The sequence below is a fragment of the Gigantopelta aegis genome, chromosome 8 (genome assembly GCF_016097555.1).
Source record: "Gigantopelta aegis isolate Gae_Host chromosome 8, Gae_host_genome, whole genome shotgun sequence".
NCBI lineage: Eukaryota > Metazoa > Mollusca > Gastropoda > Neomphalida > Peltospiridae > Gigantopelta > Gigantopelta aegis.
This window is the reverse complement of record NC_054706.1, coordinates 61,746,806-61,774,628: the sequence shown is the minus strand read 5'-3', so window position 1 is coordinate 61,774,628 and position 27,823 is coordinate 61,746,806. Positions and strand designations below refer to the sequence as shown.

Sequence of the window (27,823 nt, the reverse complement as noted above, 5' to 3'; positions counted from 1 at the left end):
GAAGTTAGCGAGCTTACTGGACCAGTTTGTCAGTTGACTCACCCTAAGACATATCATAGATATACCACACTGTTGAATACCCACCCAGAGCAGCTGAAAAGCGAAAAACTCTGCGACAGCTGTTCCAAAACAGAAGAGAAAAAATATTATACTGTCATGAGTGACTTGGACACCAGTCGCTCCCCAGATCTCCGCTCCCCCTCCCCTCAACCGTTCGAGGGGGACAAGGTACAGGATGCGATAGACGAAAGTCTGAGAGAGAGGATGAAAGGTCTTGGAGCCGATGACCCCAAATTTTCGGCACAAATTCAAGAAGCGGTTTCGCACGTTTTAAAGGGGTACGATTGGAGTCTGGTGTCAACCCCATCCCGAAACGCCGGGGCTGAGAAGAGGAAGCCCCACATCAAGCGACCCATGAACGCCTTCATGGTGTGGGCCCAGGCCGCACGGAGAAAATTAGCTGACCAGTACCCACACCTTCACAACGCAGAACTCAGCAAGACGTTAGGAAAACTATGGAGGTAAGAAACCTGCTTTAAAATTTAATTTATAAATTTTTCATTTTATTTTATTTTCAACTTTTTTGTATTTTTTTGAAATTTTAAAATTACTTTAAATTTTATTTTATTTTCCATCTGTTTTCCTCCTACTTTTTGAAAATGTTAAATACTGAATTAAATTGTTCTTATATAATTTGAGCATGCTTTTTCTATTAAAAACCGTACCTTCTTTTAAATGTATTTTCATATTCTGTTTTATTCCAAAATGTATGTTTAAAATTAATCACTTTTTTAATATTCTGCCGAATTTGAAAAGTTTCGTTTGAATAATACATTTATTTCACTTGTTGTTTTAAATTTCTGATAGTCATGGCATTTATCAATTTGTGTCTCCCAGTTTTGGACTGAGTTTAAAGTCCTAAACTGGTTTATACCATTAGAGAAACTGTTTAATGTCAAACTATGACTTAACCAGTATATTTTTCATTTTGCACAAAAATCACTATAACCAAATGTTTATTTTCTGTACACTTGTGCGACATGCAAATAATTATTCTAATTTGATATTTATATATTTGATATTTAAACCATAAAAGATATAATTTCGGAATTATTGATGTATTTCTGTCCTAAAATATAACAAACACATACTTTTATATACACATGCATATAGTCGTATAATAATCACACATGTATATACAGCTACACATACACACATACCCATACACATAAACATATACTTATGCATATACATATACACATATACATACACATACACATACACGTACACATACATCCTGTCTATAGAATGGTGCATATAAAAGATCCCTTGTTACTTGTGGTAAAATGTAGCGGGTTTCCTCTCTGTAAGACTATATATGTCAGAAGTACCAAATGTTTGACACCCAATGGCCGATAGTTATTACATCATTGCGCTCTAGTGGTATCGTTAAACAAAAACTTTAAACATGCGCATACACATATATACATGCACATGTACACGTACGCACGTACACATAAACATACACATACATTTACACATACACATACACATACTGTATATACACATACTGTATATACACATACTGTATATACACATACACATATACATACACATTCACATACATATATACATACGCAAACACAGAGATATGCATAAGATACACGTCTGTAAACACAGCTGATACATGTTTCCCGAGTGTATGCGTGTTGATGGTGTTGTGTAACAAGAAGCGATAGCATATACTAATCATACTTGACAGCTCGGCTTAAGACGTTCAATTGCATTTTAGCCTGACATATTCCCCCCTCCTCCCGTGTCAGCTGCGAAAAGCGGCTCGACTATAAATCGTTTTCTGCGCTGACAAATTTATTCACAATTTTTCCACTTTACGATGTGTCGTAGTTTTAGTGGCCATATTTTGCCTAGGGTTAATTGGTTTATTCTGTCATTTGTCAAGTCCCATGGCCCACGGCCCGTGAGCGTTATGCAGTAGACTGGGATAAATGACGCTTCGTAACATCAAAAACGAAATTATGGAAATAAGTGTCCAAAAACTACGACTTACTTTTTTCATATATTAATTTGAAAATATGAATTCACTTTTTTTTAACGAATTGTAATTACGAAATGCTTCATAATGTTGTAAAACGATAGTAAATTATGACTTGATTATATTAATTTATTTGTTTAACATTGTTGTAAAATAACAGTAATTTACTATTCTAATATGTTAATGTATTAAAACAAAAATATAATATATATATATATATGATAATGAACTGTGTTTTTGTATTCGTTCGCTACTAGTTCTATTCATATAATTATTCGACAAAAACAATAGAACCGTTTTGAGATTATAACGATGTCTTTATCGTTAAAAATTATCTATGCAGTCTTCACATTAATTGGTGTATCTTATTATATTACCAAATAATAGGTATTAAATCAGATGAACAATTTATAGTGAAAAAATGTTTTCTTCATCACTAGGCACATGGACTTTTAAAAAACAATTGGGTGAAAAAGCCAATTTATTCCGTACATTTACACGAACCGTACACTTGTATGGCACTTTACTAAATAGTGGAGTGCACATAGAAAGAAAAAACCAAACAAGGACATTGAGTGAAAAATCCATCTTATTCCATCCATACAGTACAATTGTATAGCACTTTACTAACTAGTGGAGTGTATATGGGAGAAACAAAATTGAGTGAAAACACATCTTATTCCGTACTGCACACGTGCATAGCACTTTACTAACTAGTGGAGTGTATGTGGGAGAAACAATATTGGGTGAAAAATCCATCTTATTCCGTACAGTACACTTCTATAGCACTTTTCTAATTAAAGCGGAGATTACATCAACACCCCCTCCCCCACACATACACACACACACCACCACCACCACCACCACCACCACGACTACAACCATCATCACCGCTACATATATTCGTGTATACAGAACTTAATTAACATAATTATGTTATCCCGTATTTACGTTTCACGTTTTCAACTGCATTATCTTTACAACTACAATAGGAGTATTTATCCACAAACAGAGTACTTTCCACCGTCTCGGTGGACACTTGTACGATTCTAGGCTATCTGCGGATTCATATTTATTTCCCCGGTTGTGATCAGGTTACGCGAACCTCGGTCGCGGGGGGACCACCCAGGGATCTTGTTTTCCCATGTCGCGTGTGCAGACCGTAACCGCGGGCTGGGTCCGCCCTTTGCGTTGGTTAAAAAATGTGTTTAATCCGTTCCCTGACCGTATCAATTGTTTTCGCTGATTTCTTCTTGTTTTACGCATAGGTTTATTATCTCAGTTCAAAAGTGGGTAGATAATCAGTGTTATTAAAAAAAAAAAAAAAAAAAAAAAAGAGCTTAAAATGTGTGGTGTATATAAATTATTATAAGGTCCCCTTTTTGTGTTCATGAAGAAGGCCCTTACGGTGCTGGGATGATTTTGACTGACCCTCCCCTCCCCTCCCTCCCTTCTCACCCGTTATTTTAATCGAGGTATGGCCCCAACTGGGAGAAACATTTTGAGTGTTTCTAGATTAACACTATTGGTAACAATACTTCTCACTGTTATGTTGTATTTGAATCGTAGATTCGTTTACCATACCTTCATCCTCATCTCAAGTACAGTTTTGGATATTACCACCCACCTATTCTGGGTTGTAGGTCTGTCGTAAGTGTCACAATGTGTGCACACGTGACTTAATGTTCAAGACACCTGGTTTCCAGATGAAAACAATATAAACTGGAGTAAAAGATCCCAGTCTGACGGTGTGTTTCAATTCGTTATACGCTGTTGTTTTGGCGGGAATGATTTATCTGACGTCTGCTTCTAATAATATTATTCCAAAATAAAAATTACTTGACTGTGATGGACGATGTAAATTAATTCTTTGCAATGTGTCTGAATTATATGAAATTTGAATACATGAAAAGGCAAATTAATTCATTGCAATACATGTGAATAATATGAACAGGTATTTAAAGTCACAGTCTCGCCTCCCCACCTAACGCAACGGTAAACTGCATCCTAAAGTAAGTGGGGCGAGACGTAGCCCAGTGGTAAAGCGCTCGCTTCATAAGCGGTCGGTTTGGGATCGACCCCTGTCAGTGGGCCCATTGGGCTATTTCTCTCTCCAGCCAGTGCACCACGAATGGTGTATCAAAGGCCGTGGTATGTGCTATCCTGTCTATGGGATGGTGCATATAAAATATCCCTTGCTGCTAATCGAAAAGAGTAGCCTATGAAGTGGCGACGGCGGGTTTCCTCCCTCAATATATGTGTGGTCCTTATCCATATGTCTGACGCCATATAACCGTAAATAAAATGTGTTGAGTGCGTCGTTAAATAAAACATTTCCTTCCCAAAGTAAGCAATAAATGACTTAAAAACTATAATGTGTGAAATATTTTAAAATTATGTTTAAGTAGCTAGATAATAAAATAAAGATACTTTGCGTCTTTAAATATTCAAATTTTTGTTATATTGACAATGACCACGTGCCAAACATTAAATATATTTGTTTAATACAGGAGATATTAAACGTGCGCTAAATACCAATATTCAGTTCGTGTTATATTCAGGGCAAACACATTATATATGTTAAACGTTCAATGGGAAATATATTGACAATATTTATGCACTGTATAACACAATTATATAATAGATGACATACCGAATGCATTTGTATGTTCCGTTCCTGTTTTATTTGTTGTAAACATGTTATGCTCAATTGCGAACGATCTTTTGTACGGTATTAAAAATATAAATGGGGGAGAAAAAAAAAAACTAATATAAAAATTAAAACTACAAAAAAAAAAAAGAAGAGAAAAAACCTTTATATCTTTTTATTTCACAATACTAGTAGCCTGCAAAAAGTTGCATTGAAAAACCCAATACTCTCCGCTTAGTGCGTCTTGCTTATATAAGGTCCATAATTACACGAAAGCTGGCACTTTGCCAAAACGTACACGTCAATACCTTTAATGAATGAAAGTTTTTAAAGGAGCCATGTATCGGATATACGGGCCACTGGTTCGCCCCTTGCTCTGCATAGTGAAACACTGTGCACGCGTGACTGCGCTGATGGAATAGACTGGTCCCTCCCCTCTATTACAATTTAATGATAGAGTACACCAAGTACGTAGCAATGTACCTTTTAGAACACGAAGCGAAGCGGAGGATTGTTATTGTGCACAGTTGACAAGATGACTGCCACTAGATTAAAAAGTTGTCTACAAGAAGAGTGTATAACCTTAAAACTACTGACAAGATACATTTGCTTTCAGCCAGCATTTGCTGCCATTTTATTTAAAAACGTTCCTTGCACTTTGTTTTGGTTATAATTGGTTTACAGCGAATTTATAGATGATGAAGGCGAAATTTTGTGTGTGTGTTTGTTTGTTTGTTTGTTTGTTTGTTTAATATTAACCAACCAAAAAACTTTACATTTTACATTTTTAGTTTGTTGTATTAAATAAAATTCAAAATTGAAAAAGTGCATAAAAAACAACATTTTGCTAATGGAAAAATGTATTGGGTTTTCTTTAAGATTATATGTCAGAATTATCATATGTTTGGCATCTAATAGCCGATGATTAATAAATCATTGAGCTCTAGTGATGCCGTTAAACAAAACAAACTTTAACTTTTCATTAACTTTTCACACATACAAATTTTTCAATTAAAATTAATATGATTTATTATTATATCTTAAATTCTTTTCTTATAAAAAAAGAAACTATATGTTTTTAGATTTTTCATTTCAAGGTTTTTTTTTTTTAAATAATTATTTTTAAAAAGTGTTGACAAAATAGATACATCTTTAGGAATCGAAATACTAACAAACAGCAAACCAATAACACTTAGTATCAGGAATGGGGTATAGATCAGTTTTACCCTACGACAAAAGGCAACAAGTTGTGAATTAACGGCTGGAAAACCTTGATATTTCGGGTTTACTAAGCAGTTGAATGGTTTTGTTTCTTAAGGATAGTGTTTCACGGATATATTGGTGTGGTGTGTGGCTATATTTTGATGCTAAAATAAAAATAACACAACACAGCGGTAAACTCATTTTGTAGCCGGTTGTCACTTACTGCCTTTTGCCTGACGAAAAGTTTGTTTTGTTTAACGAAGACCACTAGAGCACATTGATTTATTAATTATCGGCTATTGGATGTCAAATATTTGGTAATTTTGACATAATATTATAGTCTTAGAGAAGAAACCTGCTACATTTTTCCATTGGTAACAAGGGATCTTTTATATGCATTATTCTACAGACAGGATTGCACATACCACGGCCATTGATATACCAATCGTGATGCACGGGCTGTAACGAGAAATAGCCCTAACGGGCCCACCGACGGGGATCGATCCCAAACCGACCGCGAATCAAGCGAACGCTTTACCACTGGGCTACATCCCGCCCCTTTTTTTGCTATAACAAGACAGAATAGTAAAGTGCTGATGTGAGGATGGGTGGGTTGTTGGATCGATCCACGGTAGATCCATTGATTCCCCTCCCCCTTCCATACCAGTGATCCACGACTATTATATCAAAGACCATGATATGTGAACTCCTGTCTATTTGGTTTGGAAGTGCATATGAAAGATCCATTATTGATGTTCGGTAGAAGAACTTATTCGGCGGCAGCAAATTTCTTAAAGGGACATTCCTGAGTTTGCTGCAACTTTTAAGATGTTATCGACTAACAGTGCCTTTTTAACGATTGTAATTACATATCAAATATATTTTTCTGCATAAAATATCAGTGGCTGTATATTAAACGTGTTTCTGATCGTTCTAATATTTTTACTAAGTTAAATTTCATTTTATTTCCTAAAATATAATTGTTTCGTACGTACGAAATTATTTAAAAACAGAATCCAGTTTGGGCTCCTTACAAATATTAAGACGATCAGAAACACATTGAATGCGCAGACACTGATATTTTAACAAGAAAATATATTTAATATGTAATTTTAATCGTATAAATATTTTGTTAGTAGGAAACATCTTACAATGCAGCAAACTCAGGAATGTCCCTTTAACTCTCTTTCTATAGACTAAGTGATGCAATAATAATAATAATAATAATAATAATAATAATGTGTTAAACACATATTATACTGTAATACAAGGAATTTAAAAATGTGCTAGGACATCATTAAAACAATATTCTTATCCTTATCTTTTACTTAGCTGTAAAGAACGTAGGTCTGTATTTTATGTGAGTTCAAGTGGAAGAAACGAGCGCTCGTGAGAAAATCCGCCATGTGCAACATAACATAACATGGTTTTTTCCCTCCATTAAATAAACATGAACTCAACGTGACGGAAAACTTCGTCGCCTTTTTAGATTAAGGTTAGAAACTGATATTTTATCACACGATTGGCAATCTCGCTAAACTACGCTCAGTGTGTGAGATAATTGCCTCTACTTGTAACAATAAAATGCATTTTAAAGACAATCAAGCAAACACGATGGTCATTAAAATAAATAATTGGACTGACAACCCCTCCCCACATCTCTGGAAATTAATTACTTCTTGCATACTGGGTGGGGGGGGGGGAGGGGGGACACATAATTTCGGACGAATATTGCTACGTGTCTGTTATGCGTCTTCGGTGGGTTCCATTGGACTATTTCTCGTTCCAGCCAGTTCACCACGGCTGATATACCAAAGGCCGTGGTATGTGCTATCCTGTCTGTGTGATGCGTGCATATAAAATATCCCTTGCTACTAATGGAAAAATATAGCGGGTTTCCTCTCTAAAACTGTATCAGAACTACCAAATGCTGATAATTAATAAATCAATGTGCTCCAGTAGTGTCGTTAAACAAAACAGACTTTATTATGCGTCCTACATGGTCGTCGCGATATATGTAAATTCATTCGGGTTTTTTATTGTGGAATTGGAATCAGATTCCAATAATATACCCATCTGGTATAGAGGGCAGATCAGCTCCCCAATCTTGTTATTTCAAATTGATCTGGATATAAATAAAACTTCCTTTTAAGTAAAAAAGAATAAATAAACAAATATCAAACCTCAAAGAAACAAAATCACACCGCCATCACCCAACCCCAATCGGTTAAGTTTATAAAAGTAAATTAAAGAAAAAAAAAATATTATCAACAAAAATAATTTAATTTCGTTGTCAGGTGTCCCCGCTGATAGGTCACAGTGATATGTCAAGCGTGTCTGAATTCCGAATGTAGAAAGCACATTTTTTTATGACATACATTATAACGTCGGCGTGAGAATGGAGGTCCACATAGATTAGAAAACGAGCAAGACGGATCGCAACGAGTTCGTAACCTCGAGGTTATCGCAGAATACAAACACAATTAGTCTCGACTCTCCAAGTCGTATCGTGTTCCGAGTTTCGATCACCCAACCCGCCTCGGCGTCGTCACTTTTCATGTAGATATTTATGTGTTTTTGGCGGGGAAAAAATATTAAAAAATAAATAAAAATAGAGAAACATCGAAATTTCCCATCAACTATATATTTTTTTTCATGTCATCTGTCTTGTTTAACAAGATATCAACGTCGTTGGGATGGCTTGTGATCTTTTTCGAGGCTATAAAAATATATCAGACGAACTATGGATTTTAATGTTTATTTAATGTCAAGAGAAACTACATAAAACGGGGTGAAAAATAACAACACCCAAGACCTTTAGCTTGATTTAAAAAGAAGAAAAGAAAAAAAAATCCCAAAACAAACAAAACAACATAACACGAAGCTTTGATAATAATTTACATTTATGAGTTGGATAGTGAACATATTTAAACCTGAGATGTTAATCTAAATTTTTTAAAAAGTAATTGATTTAAAATGTACGAATTAATGATAAAACGACACCCAGTCTAAACGACAAAACCGTCATTCATGACCAAAGCCCTATCTCTGCACAATACAGAGTCGAATGGGTATTTGGCAAAATAGCGGTTGATTTCACGAATCTCTATCTAAGTAGTACTAAACCAAATAACTTCCGGATGGGTCAAAGTTCGAGGTGCACCCAACTTTTGATAGAGAAGTGAACACCACAAGTCCTGTGATTGGTGATAAATGTGAGTGTGTTGGTTGTAAAAAATTATAATTTCATCTGGGTAAAACAATATGCAATTTTATTTCATCTAGTACCACTCTGTCAAGTAGACTTGTGCTTGAAACATGTATGGGGTACCTGTAAAAAAAGTACTCGAATTTTGTGCGGAACTAGGGTAGTCATAGATGCTACCCGTTATCTCAGAAATGAGCAGCTTGAACCCCAAGTTTTAGCCACATATGTTACTATTGTCGTCTATGGGATTTGATTTGGTAGTATACACCCTATAGTGCCTCGTCAACTGGAGGACAGCCACCGATCCCTTACTGGACAATACATCCTTCCTGCGCCGCTCAGAGGACTGCCATTCCCAGACTCGTTTACTAAATCAACACCAGCACAGGACAGAGCTCAATGGAATAAATATAGCTGTGGTGACGCGCAGTCATGAATTACTGCCATAACAGTGATGATATCAGGTGTTCGTGAAAGGTGAGAATATCCTGCTCCACCGGTGGCACACGCCATTAGTACTGCCACCACAGCTGTCAAGTCTGTCAAGTCATCGAAAAAGATTTTTTTTTTAAATCTTCAGAAGAGTTTCACCAAAGAGATGAAAAAGTTTGCATTAATTCAAATTAATGGAATAGAATCAGCCATCATTTTGTTCAGTGGTGCATCATATTTGGTAGATAGTTAAAAGTCAGTTTGGATCTTTTATATGCAATCAAGACAGGATAACACACACCGCGGCCTGTGATATACCAGTCGTAGTGCACTGGCTAGAACGAGAAATAGGTCAATGGGTTCACCGACGGAGATCGATCCTAGACCGGTCGGGCATCAGGCGAGCGCTTTACCACTGAGCTACGTTCCGCCCCTCCCTATGCCAAAGAGGCAGACAACAACAATTTAAACCCACAACAAAAAACCCACAGAAGCATCATGTTTCTTATTTTGACGACATGGCTAAATTGGTTAACCAACATGGTTTTAAGACATTAAAGGTGTTGATCTCCAACATTCAGAGGTGCCGAACAAGCAAACAGCAATGCGCTGTACCCCAAACAGTCACCAATTGCTCGCTAAGTGGCCTAGACCACCACTAGCTTTGACCACTGATGTCCAACATGGCCTTCGTGCATCCGAGCAAACTCCGGCGCGATGACTGTTCGTGCCCTGCGCGCGACTAGCGTCGTACTCGTTGTTGTTTCCGGTGTCTTCGCCGCAGACCCGACGACGATCGTAACAAAGTGTCAGCCGCCAGTCTAGCGCGGCCCGCGCCCTTGCCCAACCTCCGTCTCTTAGCACCTCCGCGTCAGACTCTTTGTGGCGCTTCTGGTGGCAGCAAACAAGAGCACAGGAGATAGTTCGCACGCGTCCGCCACATTGTGGATGAGGTTAATAGATCCGCACCGTTATTTCACGACACATATTGAAAGATGGTCTCCTTTTTTTTCATTCTTTTTTTTTGCCCGTTTGTTTAAATTCTTCAGCGGCAACATAATTTCGATGTATCCGATTGATGTTTTCTGAAATTAAAAGTATCTCCCCCACCCCATTTAAAAAAAAAAATCCGTATTTCTGCACAAAATAGTAGAAACGATATTTGGAGTGGGGAGGGGAGCAAAACTCCGATTCTTAAGGGGCCGACACGTCAGAAACAATTATGATCACTCATGTAATGACTATAATTTAGCATTGCATATATTCAAACATGGCTTCTTTTGCCGTTATTGATATTTCTGCATCAACACTATTTCAACGTATCCCATTGATGGTTCATTGAATTACACATGTAAATGCTATATATATATATATATATATATATATATATATATATATATATATATATATATATATATATATACATAATCACTATAAATTTATAGACTACCTTCTGTTGCAAGATGGCGTAAATGGAACCCTTTTAGCTGAAGTATCTGTGTTACTTCTGTTACCTTTCCCATGAAGCTCGACTACATTTACACGTTTGGAATCATAGATCATCAGTTCGTCAAAATAACTGATGACCTATTATTCCAAATGTGTAATTGTAGTTGAGATTCGTCGGAAAGGTAATAGAAGAAATTCATAGATACTTGACCTATATAAGAAGGAAGGTAGGCAATGGTTTATTTAACAACGCACTCAACACATTTTATTTGCGGTTATTTGGCGTCGGACATATGATTAACGACCACACAGATATTGAGGGAGGAAATCCGCTGTCGCCACTTCATAAGCCACTCTTTTCGATTAGCAGCAAAGGATATTTTATATGCACCATCCCTTAGTCAGGATAGCACATACCACGGCCTTTGATGTACCAGTCGTGGTGCACTGGCTGGAGCGAGAAATAGCCCAATGGGCCCACTGATGGGGATCGATCCCAAACAGACCGCGCATGAAGCGTGCGCTTTACCACTGGTCTACGTCTCGCCCCTTATATAGGAAGTGCTGAACGTTCCGTTTTGAGTTTTTGCACTTGTCCATTAGTCCATTGACCTTTAATACACAGAATATTATTTTAAAGGTTTAGATCTCTGTTTTGAAGATGTTGTCAGTCAACTGATATCCGGAATGGTCTCGGTAATCTTTTGTTTTGGAAATACAAGTCAAGCAGAATCATACTTTAGAGATAGTGCAAACATCTATCAGGTTTTAATTTAGCTATTGCTCAGCCAGAAAACACTGATAAAAAAACGTACGCAAACCACCCAGTGACGGTTTCAATGTCGTCTCAATAGTAGGAGGTTGGACGCAAACTTGGGCAAAGAGGATATGGTCTTTTTTTAATTAATATTTAAAAGCCTTTAGATTATTTTACAACATATGAAAAGTTCTGTACATCATAATTATATGTTTATGTGTTTATATGCATGCGTCTTTTCCTGGGGGTTTTCGGGTTGGAGGTGATAATAGTTTTGTGTGTATGTTTGTGTTGTGTGTGTGTGTTTGTATGTATATGTGCGTGCATGCGTGCGTGTGTTTGTTTGGTTGTTTATTTACAATGTATTTATGTTGGTGACTATTTTGATAATTGAACCAAATATCATTAACAGATCGTAAGGCTCATACGCATGAACGTAAACCAACTGGCAATATAATATTATGTAAAACTCTATAGTAAGCATTGTCGTATGGCAATTGTTACACTAACACCCCAGTAGTCCACGCGCTCCAACTGATGTCGACCACTGACGCACATTCTGATGCTGCCGTTACGCAAATATCATTTCCTGTACGACTCGATGGAGAATAATAGAATTTCCGCCCGGAAATAACGGGGATACTTTCCTAACGGTGGTCCTCGGTTCAGTTTGAAGACTTCAGTTCTTAATATCACTGAAACTTTGAATATATACGCAGTCAAAAACTTTATATGTAATAGGTAGTAGTTTTTATGGTTAGGAAAAAAAGAAAAGAGTTTAATAACACCCCAGTGCATTGTTTAATTAGCGGTTGTTATATGTCAAAGGTATGACAGTTGTGATAAGAAACTATCTATCTGTCTGTGTGTCTGTCTATCATCATGTAATGAATATAATTTACTCATCTCTATCAAGGCACAGATTAGTCGTTTCAATTACCAATAAAAAGGTTATGTTACATAATTAATGTTTAAAGAAAGAAAGAAGTGTTTTATTTAACGACGCACTCAACACATTTTATTTACGGTTATATGACGTCAGACATATGGTTAAGGACCACACAGATTTTTTTAGAGGAAACCCGCTGTCGCCACATAGGCTACTCTTTTACGACAGGCAGCAAGGGATCTTTTATTTGCGCTTCCCACAGGCAGGATAGCACAAACCATGGCCTTTGTTGAACCAGTTATGGATCACTGGTCGGTGCAAGTGGTTTACACCTACCCATTGAGCCTTGCGGAGCACTCACTCAGGGTTTGGAGTCGGTATCTGGATTAAAAATTCCATGCCTCGACTGGGATCCGAACCCAGTACCTACCAGCCTGTAGACCGATGGCCTGCCACGACGCCACCGAGGCCGGTAAATAATTAATGTTTAAAACAAAATTCTATACAAAACTTTCAATTTATTTTAATCTGTCATTAACACCCCCCCCCCCCCCCCCCCCCCCCCCCCCCACCCCCCCCCCCCAACATTTTGTGAAATCCGATCGCTTAACCGATAATCGAATAAGCAGACGATATTTAACTAAATGATTCAGATTGTTTAAAGGAAAACTCCGATAAAAAGGAGGATACAAATTGTAGTTTAAATTTTTTATAATGTGGAAGGACGTGTATACTACAAAAAGATAATTCCAAATATGAGTTTCTTGATTCATTAATTCATTATAATTCATACATACATTCACTCATTCATTCATTCATTCATTCATTCATTCATTCATTCATTCATTCATTCATTCAAATAAATAAATATGACGAATAGTCCAGGAACCAAATTAGCTGTACAAACTTAAGCTCAATGAAAATTTCTTTCATCTAAGCCCAAAAGTACTAATAATATCATGAATGGTAAGTAAAAAGTGCAACTACTACGGATATTAATAAGTAAAAATAAGTAAAACTTTGTTTTTCACATACTAAACAGTGACTACAATAGGTATATCAAACATCACTTGATGCTAATGAAAAAAAAATGTAGCGGGTTTCCTCTGAAGACTACGTGTCAGAATTACCAAATGTCTGATATCATAGTTATATGGTTTTAAACAAAAAAACCTTTTTATTAATAAATAAAAGATACTGATAAGTTAAAAGCACCACTGGCCCAGTAAAATCTCCTGTCCGGCTCGTGAAGTTTGACGCAGGTTCTTGACATGCATCGCTCTCGTGTCGTGATGTCCTCGAGACATCAAAGGGAAGACGAATCTGTTCGCGAGCCCATCGCGCCATAAAATCTGATATCTGGATAGAAGCAGGTTTAGCTTTCGTCTGTCGCCAGCTCGAGACAAGTTTACAACTTGGAATGATGCATTTTATGGAAGCAAAGGTGTTCATCTCTTTTCAGGAGCTGTCACTCTGTAACACGCGCTGCTAGGGTTTTTGGTGTATATCATCAGCTCCCTTCAGATTGCAGTTGTTTTATTATAGACTATAATTCTTAAGTGTTAATACAATTCATTTATTATTATGTTTTTCCATTCGTTCGTTCGTTCGTTCTTTCGTCCGTCCGTCCGTCCGTCCGTCCGTCCGTCCGTCCGTTCATTCATTCATTCATTCATTCATTCATTCATTCATTCATCATTCATCCATCCATTCATTCATTCAGTCATTCATTCATCACTGTCAATCGATCCATTCATTCATTCATCAATTATTCATTTATTCAAGCCATTCATTCATAATTAATTAATTAATTAATTTCTTCTTTATTTCTTTTAACATTTTCTGATCTTTGAATGCCCCATAATTATATTAAACACTTGTCATTTAATTCTACATCACAGATCTCTTGTGTCTGTCGATTCTACACGCCTGCTACTCTCCATCAGTAGGATCAATTGTTCTCGATGGACCCTCCGTGTCTTCCCATTCCAACCATTACCTCGAGACTGGTATATCAAAAGCCGTGGTATATGCTGTTCTGTCTGGAGAAAAGTGCATATTAAATATGCCTAGGTGCTATTCGGTATAATCAACCTATGTGGAAGCAGCATGTTTTATTTCTTAATATTTAGACCAGGAGTTCGGGGGGGGGGGGGGGGGGGAGAGAAACGAAAAATGGTCGAATAAACGAAGCCCGATTTCGACTTACACGCAGGTAACTACACACATTTATGATGCTGAAACATTTCGGTAGCTTAGACATGTGCCAACAACAGTTTCAACAAGAGACTGTGAGCGATCGAGACTGGAACCCGGTCGCGTGATGGCACGTGCGCGATGCGCCATGTTCCCGCGCGCTCCCGAACACAATATCAAACAAGTAGCATTCTTGTTGGTCGCAAACTTCATCAAAATGAACGTTGAGCTCGAGATCAAATAGGACGAGGCATTAGTGATCCTGTTCTCGCGAGATTTGACACTGACGCACAAACAATGAACAGTATCGAGGTAATCGGTTACCCACGCGGGGCGAACGTGCGTTTTGTGGGTTAAAATGGCGTCGTTGACCGGACCGTGTTAAAACACGTCCCTGGAACACGCCACACACAAACGCACGAACCCGTCCTCTTTGATCGTGTTTACACATCGCGGTTCCGAGCACGGGTCGCGAGCCAGGCCAAGCGGGTGGTGTTTTTTGACTAAAGTAACGGATTATTGTGTTAATTCGAAAACGCACAAGTGACCGTGCCACGCGTATGTTTGAATGAAATTAACGTCTGACGAGGTCCGCTTACGTCAAATAAGGGAATGTAGCTGTTGGCCATAGGCCACAATTCTTTATTTATGGTTCTAGCACTTTTATTAATATCAGTAGGCCAGTGAATTTTTTTCATTGAACCTTTGGCTGCCTGAAGGTAACGTATCCTGAAAAAGGGCGATATCTGTTGTCTAGTTCTTTCTTCCACGACATGGGCGTAAACAAATATATCTACTAAGTCAGGCTGGAGTACGTCCCATCTTTACAATAATAGTATTATATTTGCACTGGCAGGGATGACCATATAAAGAAACCTTCAATGTTAACAAGTTACAGATGTTTCCAAACTACTTGCTCTTTGCGATCAACTTCAGTGTAAGAATTTCCAATACAAAGTTCCATTAAATAATCGCAGTAAAACAGCAGACTACCTCTGCGGATATAGTTCCGGATTTCGGTAAACCAAAAGGGAAGATAAATGTGCAAGACGCGTGGTAGCTCATTAGTTTTATCGGGCGTGTATAGTCCGTCCCATCATTCTATAAAGCAGTTTTCTGTAAATAATTTCAATTTGGTTTGACGTAAGAAGAAAAGTAAAAGTGTTTTGGAAATAACACAAAATTACTATTTTTGTGTATAATTTACAAATCAATCGGCTCAGAAATAAATAACCTGTAGTAAATTTCATCATATGAAAAAATGCGTTCCCTGTGGGACGGATTATAGATGATGCACAATGGATAGTGGAACCGATGACACTAGCTTTACTTCCCACAAGCAATAGGCGTACATAACTTATTAGTTTTCAATTGAAATGTTAATCTTTAGATAAAGATAACCACAATAAATACAGATCATCGGAGTTCTCTCGTGCAAGAATAGTTAATCATTTTACCTAGATAAAAAAAAGTCACCTAAATTAATGGTCAACCTAGAAATAAATAACTGAATTATAAAAAGACAATCTTGTATATTTACATTTTAAAAAATCTTCCTTAAATAAAAATCTCCTCAGTAAATAAATATTAATTTATCGGAGTTTTCTCGTATATTAACAGTTTACTTATTTTGTCTAATCTAAAATTAATAACAACCGAAATAAAAAAGAAGAAAATCTTGCATATTTACAATTTAAAAGTCATTTTTAATTAAAGATCCTTATAATAAATAAATATCACCGGAGTTCTCTGATGCAATAATAGTTTCATTATTTTGTCGCAGATAAAAAAAATGTACCTAAACAAAGGTCAGTCTAAAATTAATAACGATCAAAATATGAAAAGCAGATCAAATATATTTACGATTTAAAAAATTCATATTTAAATAAAAAACCCACAATAAATAAATATTACTGGAGTCCTCTGGTTTAATATAGTTGTATCACTTTGTCCCAGATGAAAAAATGTACCTAAATTAGTGGTCAATCTAAAATTAATAACAACCAAAATATGAAAAGAAGGTCCAACATCTTGACATTTTAAAAATTGTTCTTTAAATAAAAATCCTTAGACTAAATAAATATTATCGGAGTTTTTTGATGCAATAATAGTTTCATCATTTCATCCCAGATACGAAAACAAAAATGTTCCTAAACTACTGGTCAATCTAAAAATAATAACAACCGAAATATAAAAGGAAAATCCAGCATATTTACAATTTAAAAAGCCCTCTTTAAATAAAAATCCTTACAGTAAATAAATATCATCGGAGTTTTCTGGTGCAATAATAGTTTCATCATTTTGTCCCAGATACGAACAAAAAAATAAATGTACCTAACCCAGTGGTCAATCTATAAATAAACCAAACTGAAATATAAAAAAAGACAGTCCGGAATATTTAAACTAATTTTTCTCTTCTCGATCCATTGCTCCACATCTGTCAGCGATGTGACAATGTTTTGACACTGTTTCGATGTCGTCGTTCCGATTGTTGGTAAATATAGCGCCCCCACACCGTGGTTTGGCGTACACGTACATTAATCACGTACGTTACCGCCAAACAACTCCATGTACAGGCGTCACGTGTAACCCGGAGTAAACACGATTTATTAGGTTTACAAGATAAAATGTCCTCCGGGGGTTGGCGGAGTACACATTGTTTAGTACACTACTTCCATGGTCTTTTCATGCTAGTCCAGATTTTTAGTATACTTTTTTACGACGTTTCGTGGGATGCTACATGGTACCATAGTTATTTTTGAGTATAGTTGACTTATAAATTCGTGTAATACATTTATCATTGTCAATGAGTAATGCTTTACCATTGTCAGCGTAATACCTTTTACATTTTGTTTGTATATTTCTATAGTTGCCCGTATACTGTTGTATAAACACGTTTTGAAAAAAAGAAAAAAGAAAAAAAACAAAAACACGCAAAAAAACACCAAATCGACCCGCACAAACTATTTCATTTATATGGTATCACATACTATAATGTCATCATTATAGGGTTTTTTTAAAAGTATAGTTGACTTTCTATGCCAATATAATGAGACAATTCCATTTATGTTTGTTTTGTTTAACGACACCACTAGAGCACATTGATTTATTAATCATCGGCTATTGGATGTCAAATATTTGATAATTTTGACATATAGTCTTAGAGAGGAAACCTGCTACATTTTTTCCATTAGTAGCAAGGACATTTTTTTATGCACCACCTCACAGACAGGGTAGCACATACCACGACCGTTGATATACCAGTCGTGGTGCACTGGTTGGAACGAGAAATAGCCCAATGGGCCCACTGACGGGGATCGACCCCAAACCGGCCAGGCACAAGCGAGCACTTTACCACTGGGCTACGTCCCGCCCCTCTTCCATTTATGCGTCTCCGCATTATTAATTATATACAGATTACGGACAAATGCAATTTGCGCTTTATCAATATAATTATAAATACATGCTTATTGTCCATCAGCTTGAATCATTACTACCATTTACAGTTATTTGTATGAGTGATACATCTACAGTTGTTCGAATGGTGCATGTCCCTCTGTGTGTATATTGTATGTATCCGTGAGTTTTATTTTCCAGTGTCCGCATACTCAATATATTATAATCATATTGTCCATATAATAATAGGGTGAAAGGGTTAGGCAGTAACAGTAATTTCTCCCAACAATAAATATGTTCATCTGCGACAGATCCGTTTAGACTTTTTTTCAGAACAATCTAGAATTGCGTTCAGTACATCCGGTTTTCATTTTCGAGCGCTCTCTAGCGATTTGTATAAGGCGTGTTCAGGAGGGCGATCGTCGCCGTCGCTTGCCATGTGGGGTTTTACGCCTAAAGTTACATGAATGTAATTGTGATAGATTTTCGTGATTATGTCTAATTAAGGTTCAAGCACGCTATACTGGACACACACACACACACACACACACACACACACACACACACACACACACACACCTCATCCATCTGGGCTATCAGTCCAATATCAGTGGGTTAATGGTTAGTTGTTAGTGAAGTCGGTGTAGAGACCCTACACCTACCCATTGAGTCGTTCAAACTCACTCTGGGTGGAAGCCGGTACTGGGATGCGAACCCAGTACCTACCAGCCTTAAGTCCGATGGCCTAACCACTAAACCATTGAGCCTGGTCGCCACCGAGGCCGGCCTGAGTGGCTGTTATTGGTCCCTGGATCTACTACATGATCTGGCTGGGCACGAAAATCCGGGTTACTTACTACGGTAGTAGATTCTACAGCAGCTGCTAGCGCTGTTGCTTGTCAACAACAAACGGACGACAGAATTTTAGAAAAGTGGGGCACCGGGTCGCCAAACAAGTATACTCACTTCACACATGGCCAGCTCGGGTTTCTTTTCTGGTGACGGGTACGTGTGCGAGCCCATGTCGAGGCGAAAAGACGTTTGATCCAAGGCGCCCGGGACTCCGCAAGTTCATAAAGCAGTCGGTGGTGCTGCCGTCCTTTCTTACTTCTTCCAGAAGGACGATGATCGTAAACAATGCTGTGTCGGTAATCGTAAACAGCGGGCGTGTCGTCTCATTGTTTGCCCCGATCTAACCCGGGACGAGTTAGATGACACCCTCATTCATTCACAGAGCTGGTGATTTCACTCTAGGGTTTTGAATAAGACTACATTTTAAAATATATAACAGCTTAGACGAACACGAGGTGTCCTCTCTTTCAAAGCAGAATTAAAAAAAAAGTCTTTCAAAATATATGTGTCGGTACTTAAAGTAAAAATGCATGTCTCGACATAGTGAACGCTCAATGTAGTTTTAACAAGGGTTAGGTAACCGTAGACGCCGATGTTCTAAACTTAGATAGAGGTTTTTTATGATCTTTTTTGTAACCAGTTATCAATTGCGTGTGGATGTAAACACATTTGCTGTCAAGGTTGACACTGCACGAGATGTTTATTTTTTTACATTAAATCTGTTTCAACGTTTGCCATTGGAAAACAAAATCCTTTTTCCTTTCTTTTTCTTTTCTTTTCTTTTTTAATTTTCTTTCATTGATATGGTTAGTCTTAGGATGTTCCATCATCAAACAGTAACCTTTAGTAACTCTGGATTGTTTTCTTGCCATATTTTATCTTTCTTTGGTTCTTTCTTTGTCTTATTGGCCGTTTTTCATTGCTACTGCCTTCAATTATCATTATCCCCTCTCCCTCCCTTACTGATTTTGATTTTGATTTTTGTTTTTTGTGGGGTTTTGTTGGGGTTTTGTTGGGGGGTTTTGCGGCTCTTCAACCATCCTTTCATAAATCTAAATAAAATAAAATTTGATTTTCACCTCCCTTATAATAAATAATATATCCGATCAAATCTATTTTGGTGTGATATTTATATAGCCATAGTTAATACCTTTAATGTGTTGTTTTACTGTTAATTATATATTTATTTATTTATTTATTTATTTATTTAAGTAAAAAAAAAAAAAAACAACAAAAAAAAAAGCAACTTATAAATATTCCAAATGTAGTTACAGCCCATATGTCGACTAGTTCTAAGAGAATTGTGAATGTGAATGGCGACTCTTAATATTAAAGAATTTTTCATGAACATGAGTGTTAGATAATTTTTTTCAGAATATTGAATTATCCGTACTCTCGTGGGACGTCCGTCCGAAAGGGACAAATACAAAGTTTCTTGCGTCCCTTTAAAAAACCCCAACCCGGATCAGTCTCTCTCTCTCTCTCTCTCTCTCTCTCTCTCTCTCTCTCTCTCTCTCTCTCTCTCTCTCTCTCTCTCTCTCTCTTTCATCCCATCCTTCTGTCATATGTCTTTATGCATGATTGTCCATATCTGGAATCCTGATACACAGTGCCATTTACCATTACTTCCACTGCAACTGACACACAGCTTTAGCTTAAAAATATTTGTCCATGAACTATATTTCCTACAACTTTATATTTTTCAGACTGTTGAGTGAGGAAGAGAAGCGACCATTCGTGGACGAGGCGGAGAGACTTCGAGTCCAGCACAAGAAAGACTACCCGGACTACAAGTATCAGCCGAGACGCCGCAAACCCCTGAAAGGAGCAAACCAAGGAAACGACAACTCGAGTCCTCTTCCGTCGGGAGTACTCCTGAAGCCACTAGGAGACAGTTCCTCCCCGAGCGACGACTGTTCCAGTGAGTGTTCCAGTCAGCCAGGAGGTTCCAATGGTCCGCCCACCCCACCCACGACTCCCAACCAGCACGAAGCCCTCAATCTGAAGTGTATCTATGACAGAAAGACAGGGAGACCCATGCTGCCCGGTGCATACAGAAGTAAGTAGATTTATTCTGTGATTAAAGGACTTAAAGCAAGAAATTTAGTCCGGACCAACAATGCTAGTGTGAACGCGACTATAGATAGACTTGAATTTGCGAATACAGTATGTGCCATGGTGTTAATTCATGGCTTCAACACATCTAAAATAACATTTCGTAAATTCGGTCTATACATTTTATTTTATTTTATTTGTTTTGGTGGTAAGGAATATTTTATAATATTGTTTTAGAAATCATTCTATCGAAGCAACATTCGATAGGTTAATATATAAATATTCTTTAAGTATTGTTAAAGTCAGTGAAAAATACTAGTTTTAAAAAATATTTTGAAAAGACAAAAAATAAAGCGGAAAAAAAAGAAGAGGAAAAACATTAAGATAATATTATTGTTTATTTGTTTGTTTTTGTTTTGTTTTGTGTTTTATAAAGTCGTTTCTTAATACTAGATAGGATACAATTTAAGGTATAAGTAAAAATAATTTAATTATGTATGTTTGAAGCTAATATTCTGTGTTACGGATTTAACTGTTGTTCACGGATACTAAATTATTCTTTGTTTTTCTTCTTCAGGACAAGGCAACTCCACGAATCCCATTGACTTCAGCCACGTGGATCTGAGTCCTGAAATCATCGACCCATTTGACGACCACGATCTTGATCAGTATCTGCCTCCTTCGGGTGTCCACCTTCCACCACAAGTACAAGCACCAGGTCCTCCAGGAGCTAACGAGTCCTACCCGTGCTACCCCGGCCAACCCGTCCCCACGGCCACCTCAACGAGCTGGGCCACGTCCTACAGAGTGTCCTCCGGAAGCGCCTGCGTCCAGTCCTACTTACCTCCCAACAACAACACCAACAACAACACCAACTCGCCGTCCAGCCCGCCGTACGACATCTCCGAGGCCGCTGGACATCATAGGAGCGCGCTACACCCTGGATCGCCGCCCATGGCGAGGGCTGGTTACCACACGAGTCCGTCAGAGTGTAAATACCAGGACGACGACAACTCCCAGGTGAAGATGGAGCAGATGCCGAGTCACCAGTCGCAGCACTACAGAGTGGAGCAAAAGTACGATTCTTTTGATGGATCCGCCTCCGCGGCAGCAGCAGCAGCCCGCTACAATATGGACAATGTTCTAGGATACAACGGGACATCACAGAACTCGTTTCTCGCCCAGAGCGGGCCGCCGATGCCGCCAGGGTACCAGTACACCATGGGACTGCACCGCCAGATGTTTAACCCCATCCCCGCCGCGGTTCCAGGCGAGCCGTCGTGGGAGAGGTTTACGTGAGACTTCAGTATATTTATTCGTTAAAATCGCAAACGTATACATACGCAAGAACATGTTTGATCTCATTCTACGGCTCTGGTGCATAATACCGGTGCGGAAAAGGTGACTCTTACGGAAACCTTGTGAGACACTGGCTGCAGAAGATGCTAAAAAAAAAAAGTGCTCAAGACTTCATATACTCGAAACTGTAAAGGTAGTCTTATGGGCTGAGACAGAGAAAAACGTCCTGAGACGGGTCTCTGTTTGTGACTTTGTTGTTGGCGCTTGCCCTACAATTTGTATATTTATAAACATTGTGCCTTGACAGTTATTGACGATTTTGTTCACACAGTATTTAAGACTTTATTTTGGACTGATGCAACGTGTGAAATTTTTTTATGACATTGATGACGAGATACCCTTGCGTCAACCTTCCACACGAACAAGTGGAAAGTGATATCTATGGACTAGACTGTAACGTGCTTGTATCCACTGAATAGGGTTTAAGCACGCACGGTCAACTTGGCTTTAAGCTCTAATCTCGCCACAGACTTGTGTCCAGAAGAACCTTGGGACTTGATCTGGAGTGTTTACTAACACGCGTTAAACGTCAGTGGATGTTGATGTGACATTGATGGATGTTCTTAACACCAAGGACGGAAAACATGCGATGACATCAGAACTTGAACATTAAGGTGCTTCCATTACACACGTTTTTCACCTTGTGGTTTTATTTTTCCTTTATATATCGTACCTGTGAAATAGATAGATACTTCAGTTTAATCTGTCAGCCATAGATTCGCGTGTATTCATTAATAGTTCACAACTGATTGATTCTGTGTTGGAAAGGACTTCCATTTACGGCATCTGTAAATGATGTCTGTTACAACTATGTGCCTAAATCTAGATTATTTTAGTTATGTTGTTTTAATGTGCATGTTGTTGTTAGAAATTGTTACGAAACCATGACAGTATAAAAATCACAAAGTCCAATCATAAGTTGCAAATTCGCACTAACCGTAGTGCGCATGTTTAGTCGGTAATATTTTCAGGTAAAAATAAAGCGGATGAATATACGTTAAAGTGATGCGCTTTGGTCGCGAAGAAACAGTTGTTTTACATTGTTCTCATATTGGTATTATACTAAGAGTTGTACATTAGGATGGTTTTAGTTAACGTGAAGTCGATATTTTATGCGCTAACTTTGAATAAAATGCATACTTAATTAAAATTACAAAACACTTATTGTATCTAAAATCATATCGTTGTACACAAACAATCCAATTAATATTTATTTGTTTAAAAGCCACAACATGACCACACTAGCTATATATAATCGGTCCACAGGTTAGTGCATATATGCCCTTCAAGTATAAGAATATACTCATAAATTAGTAAATACACGTCCATGAATCAGTAGATTACGTGTCCATAAATTAGTAGATGCCCAAAAAATTAACAAGACGAAATAATTTTGTATCTGTTCGAGTGTTTTGGGTTTTTTGTTTTGAACCTGTTACCTGTATTTATGAGAGTTTAGTGTGATCTCAAATATACTGACATTCGAAAGAAACGCAAGACCATTTTAAGCTAATTAAAAAAAAAAAAACTAAATATATTCATTTGAAGCCAATCATATTTCAACCAAATAATTTTTTATTTCATTTCCAAGTGTGAAATGCAAAAGAAGTCATTTAAGTAGATATTTTTATATATTCTTAAAATGCAGAGAATGTTCTTGTGTTTCTTTTGTCTGTTAGTATATAATTGTTTGAAGATACATTTTAAAAATTGTTGTTATGCAGTTAGCCTAGTGTATGTAGAAACAAACCTATGCAAGCCTGTTATTGTTATCATATCTGTTTTATGCATGTACTTTACCGTTAAACACACAAGAGGGTTCACAGCTATCGTTACCGAGGTCAGATATAGGCACGTTAACACGAAGCGAGTTATAATAATGATTTATAAATTACATTCAAATTGAATTGTGAGAGCGCTTAATCGTGACGACTGTATTTTATTTTATTTTATTTATTAATTCATTTTATTTATTGATTTATTTTATTTGAATTAGACTTTACTCCATGAAATGAAAGTCATATCGACCAATTTAAACAATTTAAATAGCGTTATCTCAATTTATAATAGCAAAATGTACAGTTTTAATTAATATGATGTAAGTTTTTTTATATAAAAATAATGTTACTGTTATCGTTCTTTAATATTCTAAACATTTAATGGTACATCTGATAATTTAAATAAAAATAGATATTTTATCTTTTTCCATTCCAAATTAAAAGCTATATAATACACAAACAATTCACAAATGACCTGGTTTATGCATATCCAAAAACCTATGCAAGCTAGTTATCACCAGCCAAGCTAATAATGTGCCTTACAACGAAGCTGCCGTTAATATTTTAAATCGTTTTTGCTTTGTTTTCTTTCAAATTGTAAAATCGTAGTGAATAACATATTTGGTTGCCATATGAAATGAAAAATAAAATAACACCCGGTTACCATGATAAGGCCCTAATTTGTTTTAAGGTGTCAAGTTTGGGATGTGTGTGTGCGTTCCACAATACTGCTCTTCGTTTGCGAAACACAGTATATTTTAACGTACGAGGTTTGGTGTTAGACCAACAACAATAAAACAGAATACGTTATGAACCCACAGCATTACAAAAAGAATCCTCGGAAGAAAGCAAAGCCTGATGATAAGATCTCCATTTGTAAAGGAATTACTGTTGAGAAATGTTTTGTTACAGTCGTATGAACAATTGTGTACATATTTTGTAGATTGTTACTATTCAAGTTTTGAATAAACATTTATACATTTGGACACTATCTCATTGTTGAATTTGTTGACCATTATAGAAATTTGTATGCATTGTTATGGGATTTTCTTTGGGGTGGAGAATGATATTTTTATTAAGTTAAAAAAAATCTTTGTTGACTGAAGGGATACTAGTCTCAAAGCATCAGTCAAAAACATACAATGAATATATTCCAGTGTCGTACAGCGCTGGTTGAAAACGAATATAACCCAGTGTTGTACAGCAGTGGTTGAACACGAAAATATCCCAGTATCGTACAGTGCTGGTTGAAAACAAATATATTCCATAGTCGTACAGCGCTGGTTGAATACGAATATATCCCAGTGTCGTACAGCACTAGTTGAAAACGAATATATCCTAGTGTCGAACAGCGCTGGTTAAATACTAATATATCATACTGTCGTACAGCGATGGTTGAATACGAATATATATTAGAGTCGTACAGCACTGGTTGGAAACAAATATATCCCAGTGTCGTACATTGCTGATTGAAAACGAGGATATCTCTGTATTGTTAAATTGGTCGGAAACAAATATATCCCAGTGTCGTATAGAGCTGATTGAAAACTAAAATGGCAGAAAATGAATATATATGTGTGTTGTAAAACACTGGTTGTAAACGAATACTGATCACTACTAAAACAGATCTGGGGCCTAATTCATTAAACTCTCGCGACTTTGCGATATGGCAATGCAAAGCACAAAAATTTGCATAGACGATGATATCTTGTTTGAGACAGCCCAGGGGAACTTTGTGATTTAAATACCTGATTCGGTGTTACAGCAGGGACCGATCAATGAGGGGTTTTTTTTGGGAAAAGATGTGTCTTAAAATGGCTGCTCAGCAGTAGGTGTTCAGTAAACGGACCATAAGTTCGTTGTCCGCTCACTAAGGAATGGCTATGAATACTTGGTGTCTAACAAATTATGTAATGGGAGAGAAAGGACACTCACTGTTATCATAGAGGCTAATCCTAGAGAATAGCATCAAGGGATATTTTATATGTAGTTTCCAACAGACCGAATGAAACAAGAAAACACGAGTCCACCGAAGACGATCGATCCTACAACCCATTGCACCAAACCTGAATTACAAAACTGTATTCTGTGATCAAAATCGTATCTCTGCACAAGGCAGAGTTGAAAAGACGTTTTAGTGAAAGTCAAGATTGATTTCATGATCCACTATCAGATACTCGTCCTTGGGAGGACCGCAACTCCCTTGGCGATCCGTAACATTTTTATTTCAAAATTGTATCTCTGTACAAGGCAGAGTCGAAAGGATGTTTTAGGCAAAGTCGTGATTACTTCCATGATCCACTTTTAGGTGTGCATCCGTAGGAGGACCGCCACTCCCCTGGGAGATCCGTAAAAAAATGTTTCATCCCTTTTGCACCACCTGTAGGAGGACTGTCACTCTCAAGACTAGCTTATAAAACCCAAACTTGCACAGGATAGAGTTCAGTGGAATAGGCGAGCGCTCTACTACTCTACTACTGAGCTACAAACTGAGCCCAAAACCAGTGCAAGGTATATAATATTATATACACATGTATATGTATATATATATATACAGAGAGACAGACAGAGAGAGAGAGAGAGAGAGAGAGAGAGAGAGAGAGAGAGAGAGAGAGAGAGAGAGAGAGAGAGAGAGAGAGAGAGAGAGAGAGAGAGAGAGAGAGAGAGAGAGAGAGAGAGAGAGAGAGAGAGAGAGCGAGAGAGAGAGAGGGGGGGGGGGGGGGACAAGCTGGCAATTTAATGTTAGGTGGCCTCGATAATATTAGTGATTTTACAACAACAAAAACCTTCATACAGGTATAATTACTGTACATATATATGTTGCACAATGAATGTAGTGTATTATTTTTTTACCAGTTATGATGGCATTATCAAATATTACTTGATTATTTTTTAAGGTCCAAACCCACCATGTTGAGTCTGATCCGGGTTTGGGTTTTTTAGGGGGAAGCAAGAAACCTTTTATTTGTCCCTTTCGGACGGACGTCCCACGAGAGTACGGATAATTCAATATTCTAAAAACAAATTCATGTAACACTCAAAGTCTATGTTCATGAAAAAATATTTAATATTAAAAGTCACCATTCACATTCACAATTCCCTTCGAACTAGTCGACATATGGGCTATAACTACATTTTGGAATAGATGTATTTATAAGTGGTTTTTGTTGTTGTTGTTGTTGTTGTTGTTGTTTTGGGTGTTTTACTTAAATGAATAAATAAATAAATAAATATATAATTAACAATAAAACAACACATTAAAGGTATTAACTATGGCTATATAAATATCACACCAAAATATATTTGGTCGGATCTATTATTCATTATAAGGGAGTTGAAAATCAAATTTTATTTTATTTAGATTTATGAAAGGATGGTTGAAGAGCCGAAAAAAAAAACCCCAACAAAACCCCACAAAAAACAAAAATCAAAATCAAAATCAAAACACAAACACAAACACAAACAAACGAACAGAAGAAGAAAGAAAGAAAGAAAGAAAGAAAAAAGAAAACAACAACAACAGCACAGAAAAGAGAGAATAGAATA

The 27,823-nt window shown here is 37.1% G+C and overlaps 1 protein-coding gene across 1 annotated transcript; it reads left to right on the top strand.

The window, feature by feature from the left end:
- LOC121378503 (transcription factor Sox-8-like) lies at positions 1-25,263 on the top strand. The gene is made up of 3 exons (XM_041506704.1): positions 1-521; positions 20,792-21,144; positions 21,718-25,263. Exons 1-3 carry the CDS (start codon positions 157-159, stop codon positions 22,437-22,439), a joined length of 1,440 nt encoding a protein of 479 aa, XP_041362638.1. The 5' UTR covers positions 1-156; the 3' UTR covers positions 22,440-25,263.
- Positions 25,264-27,823: the final 2,560 nt, after the last annotated feature.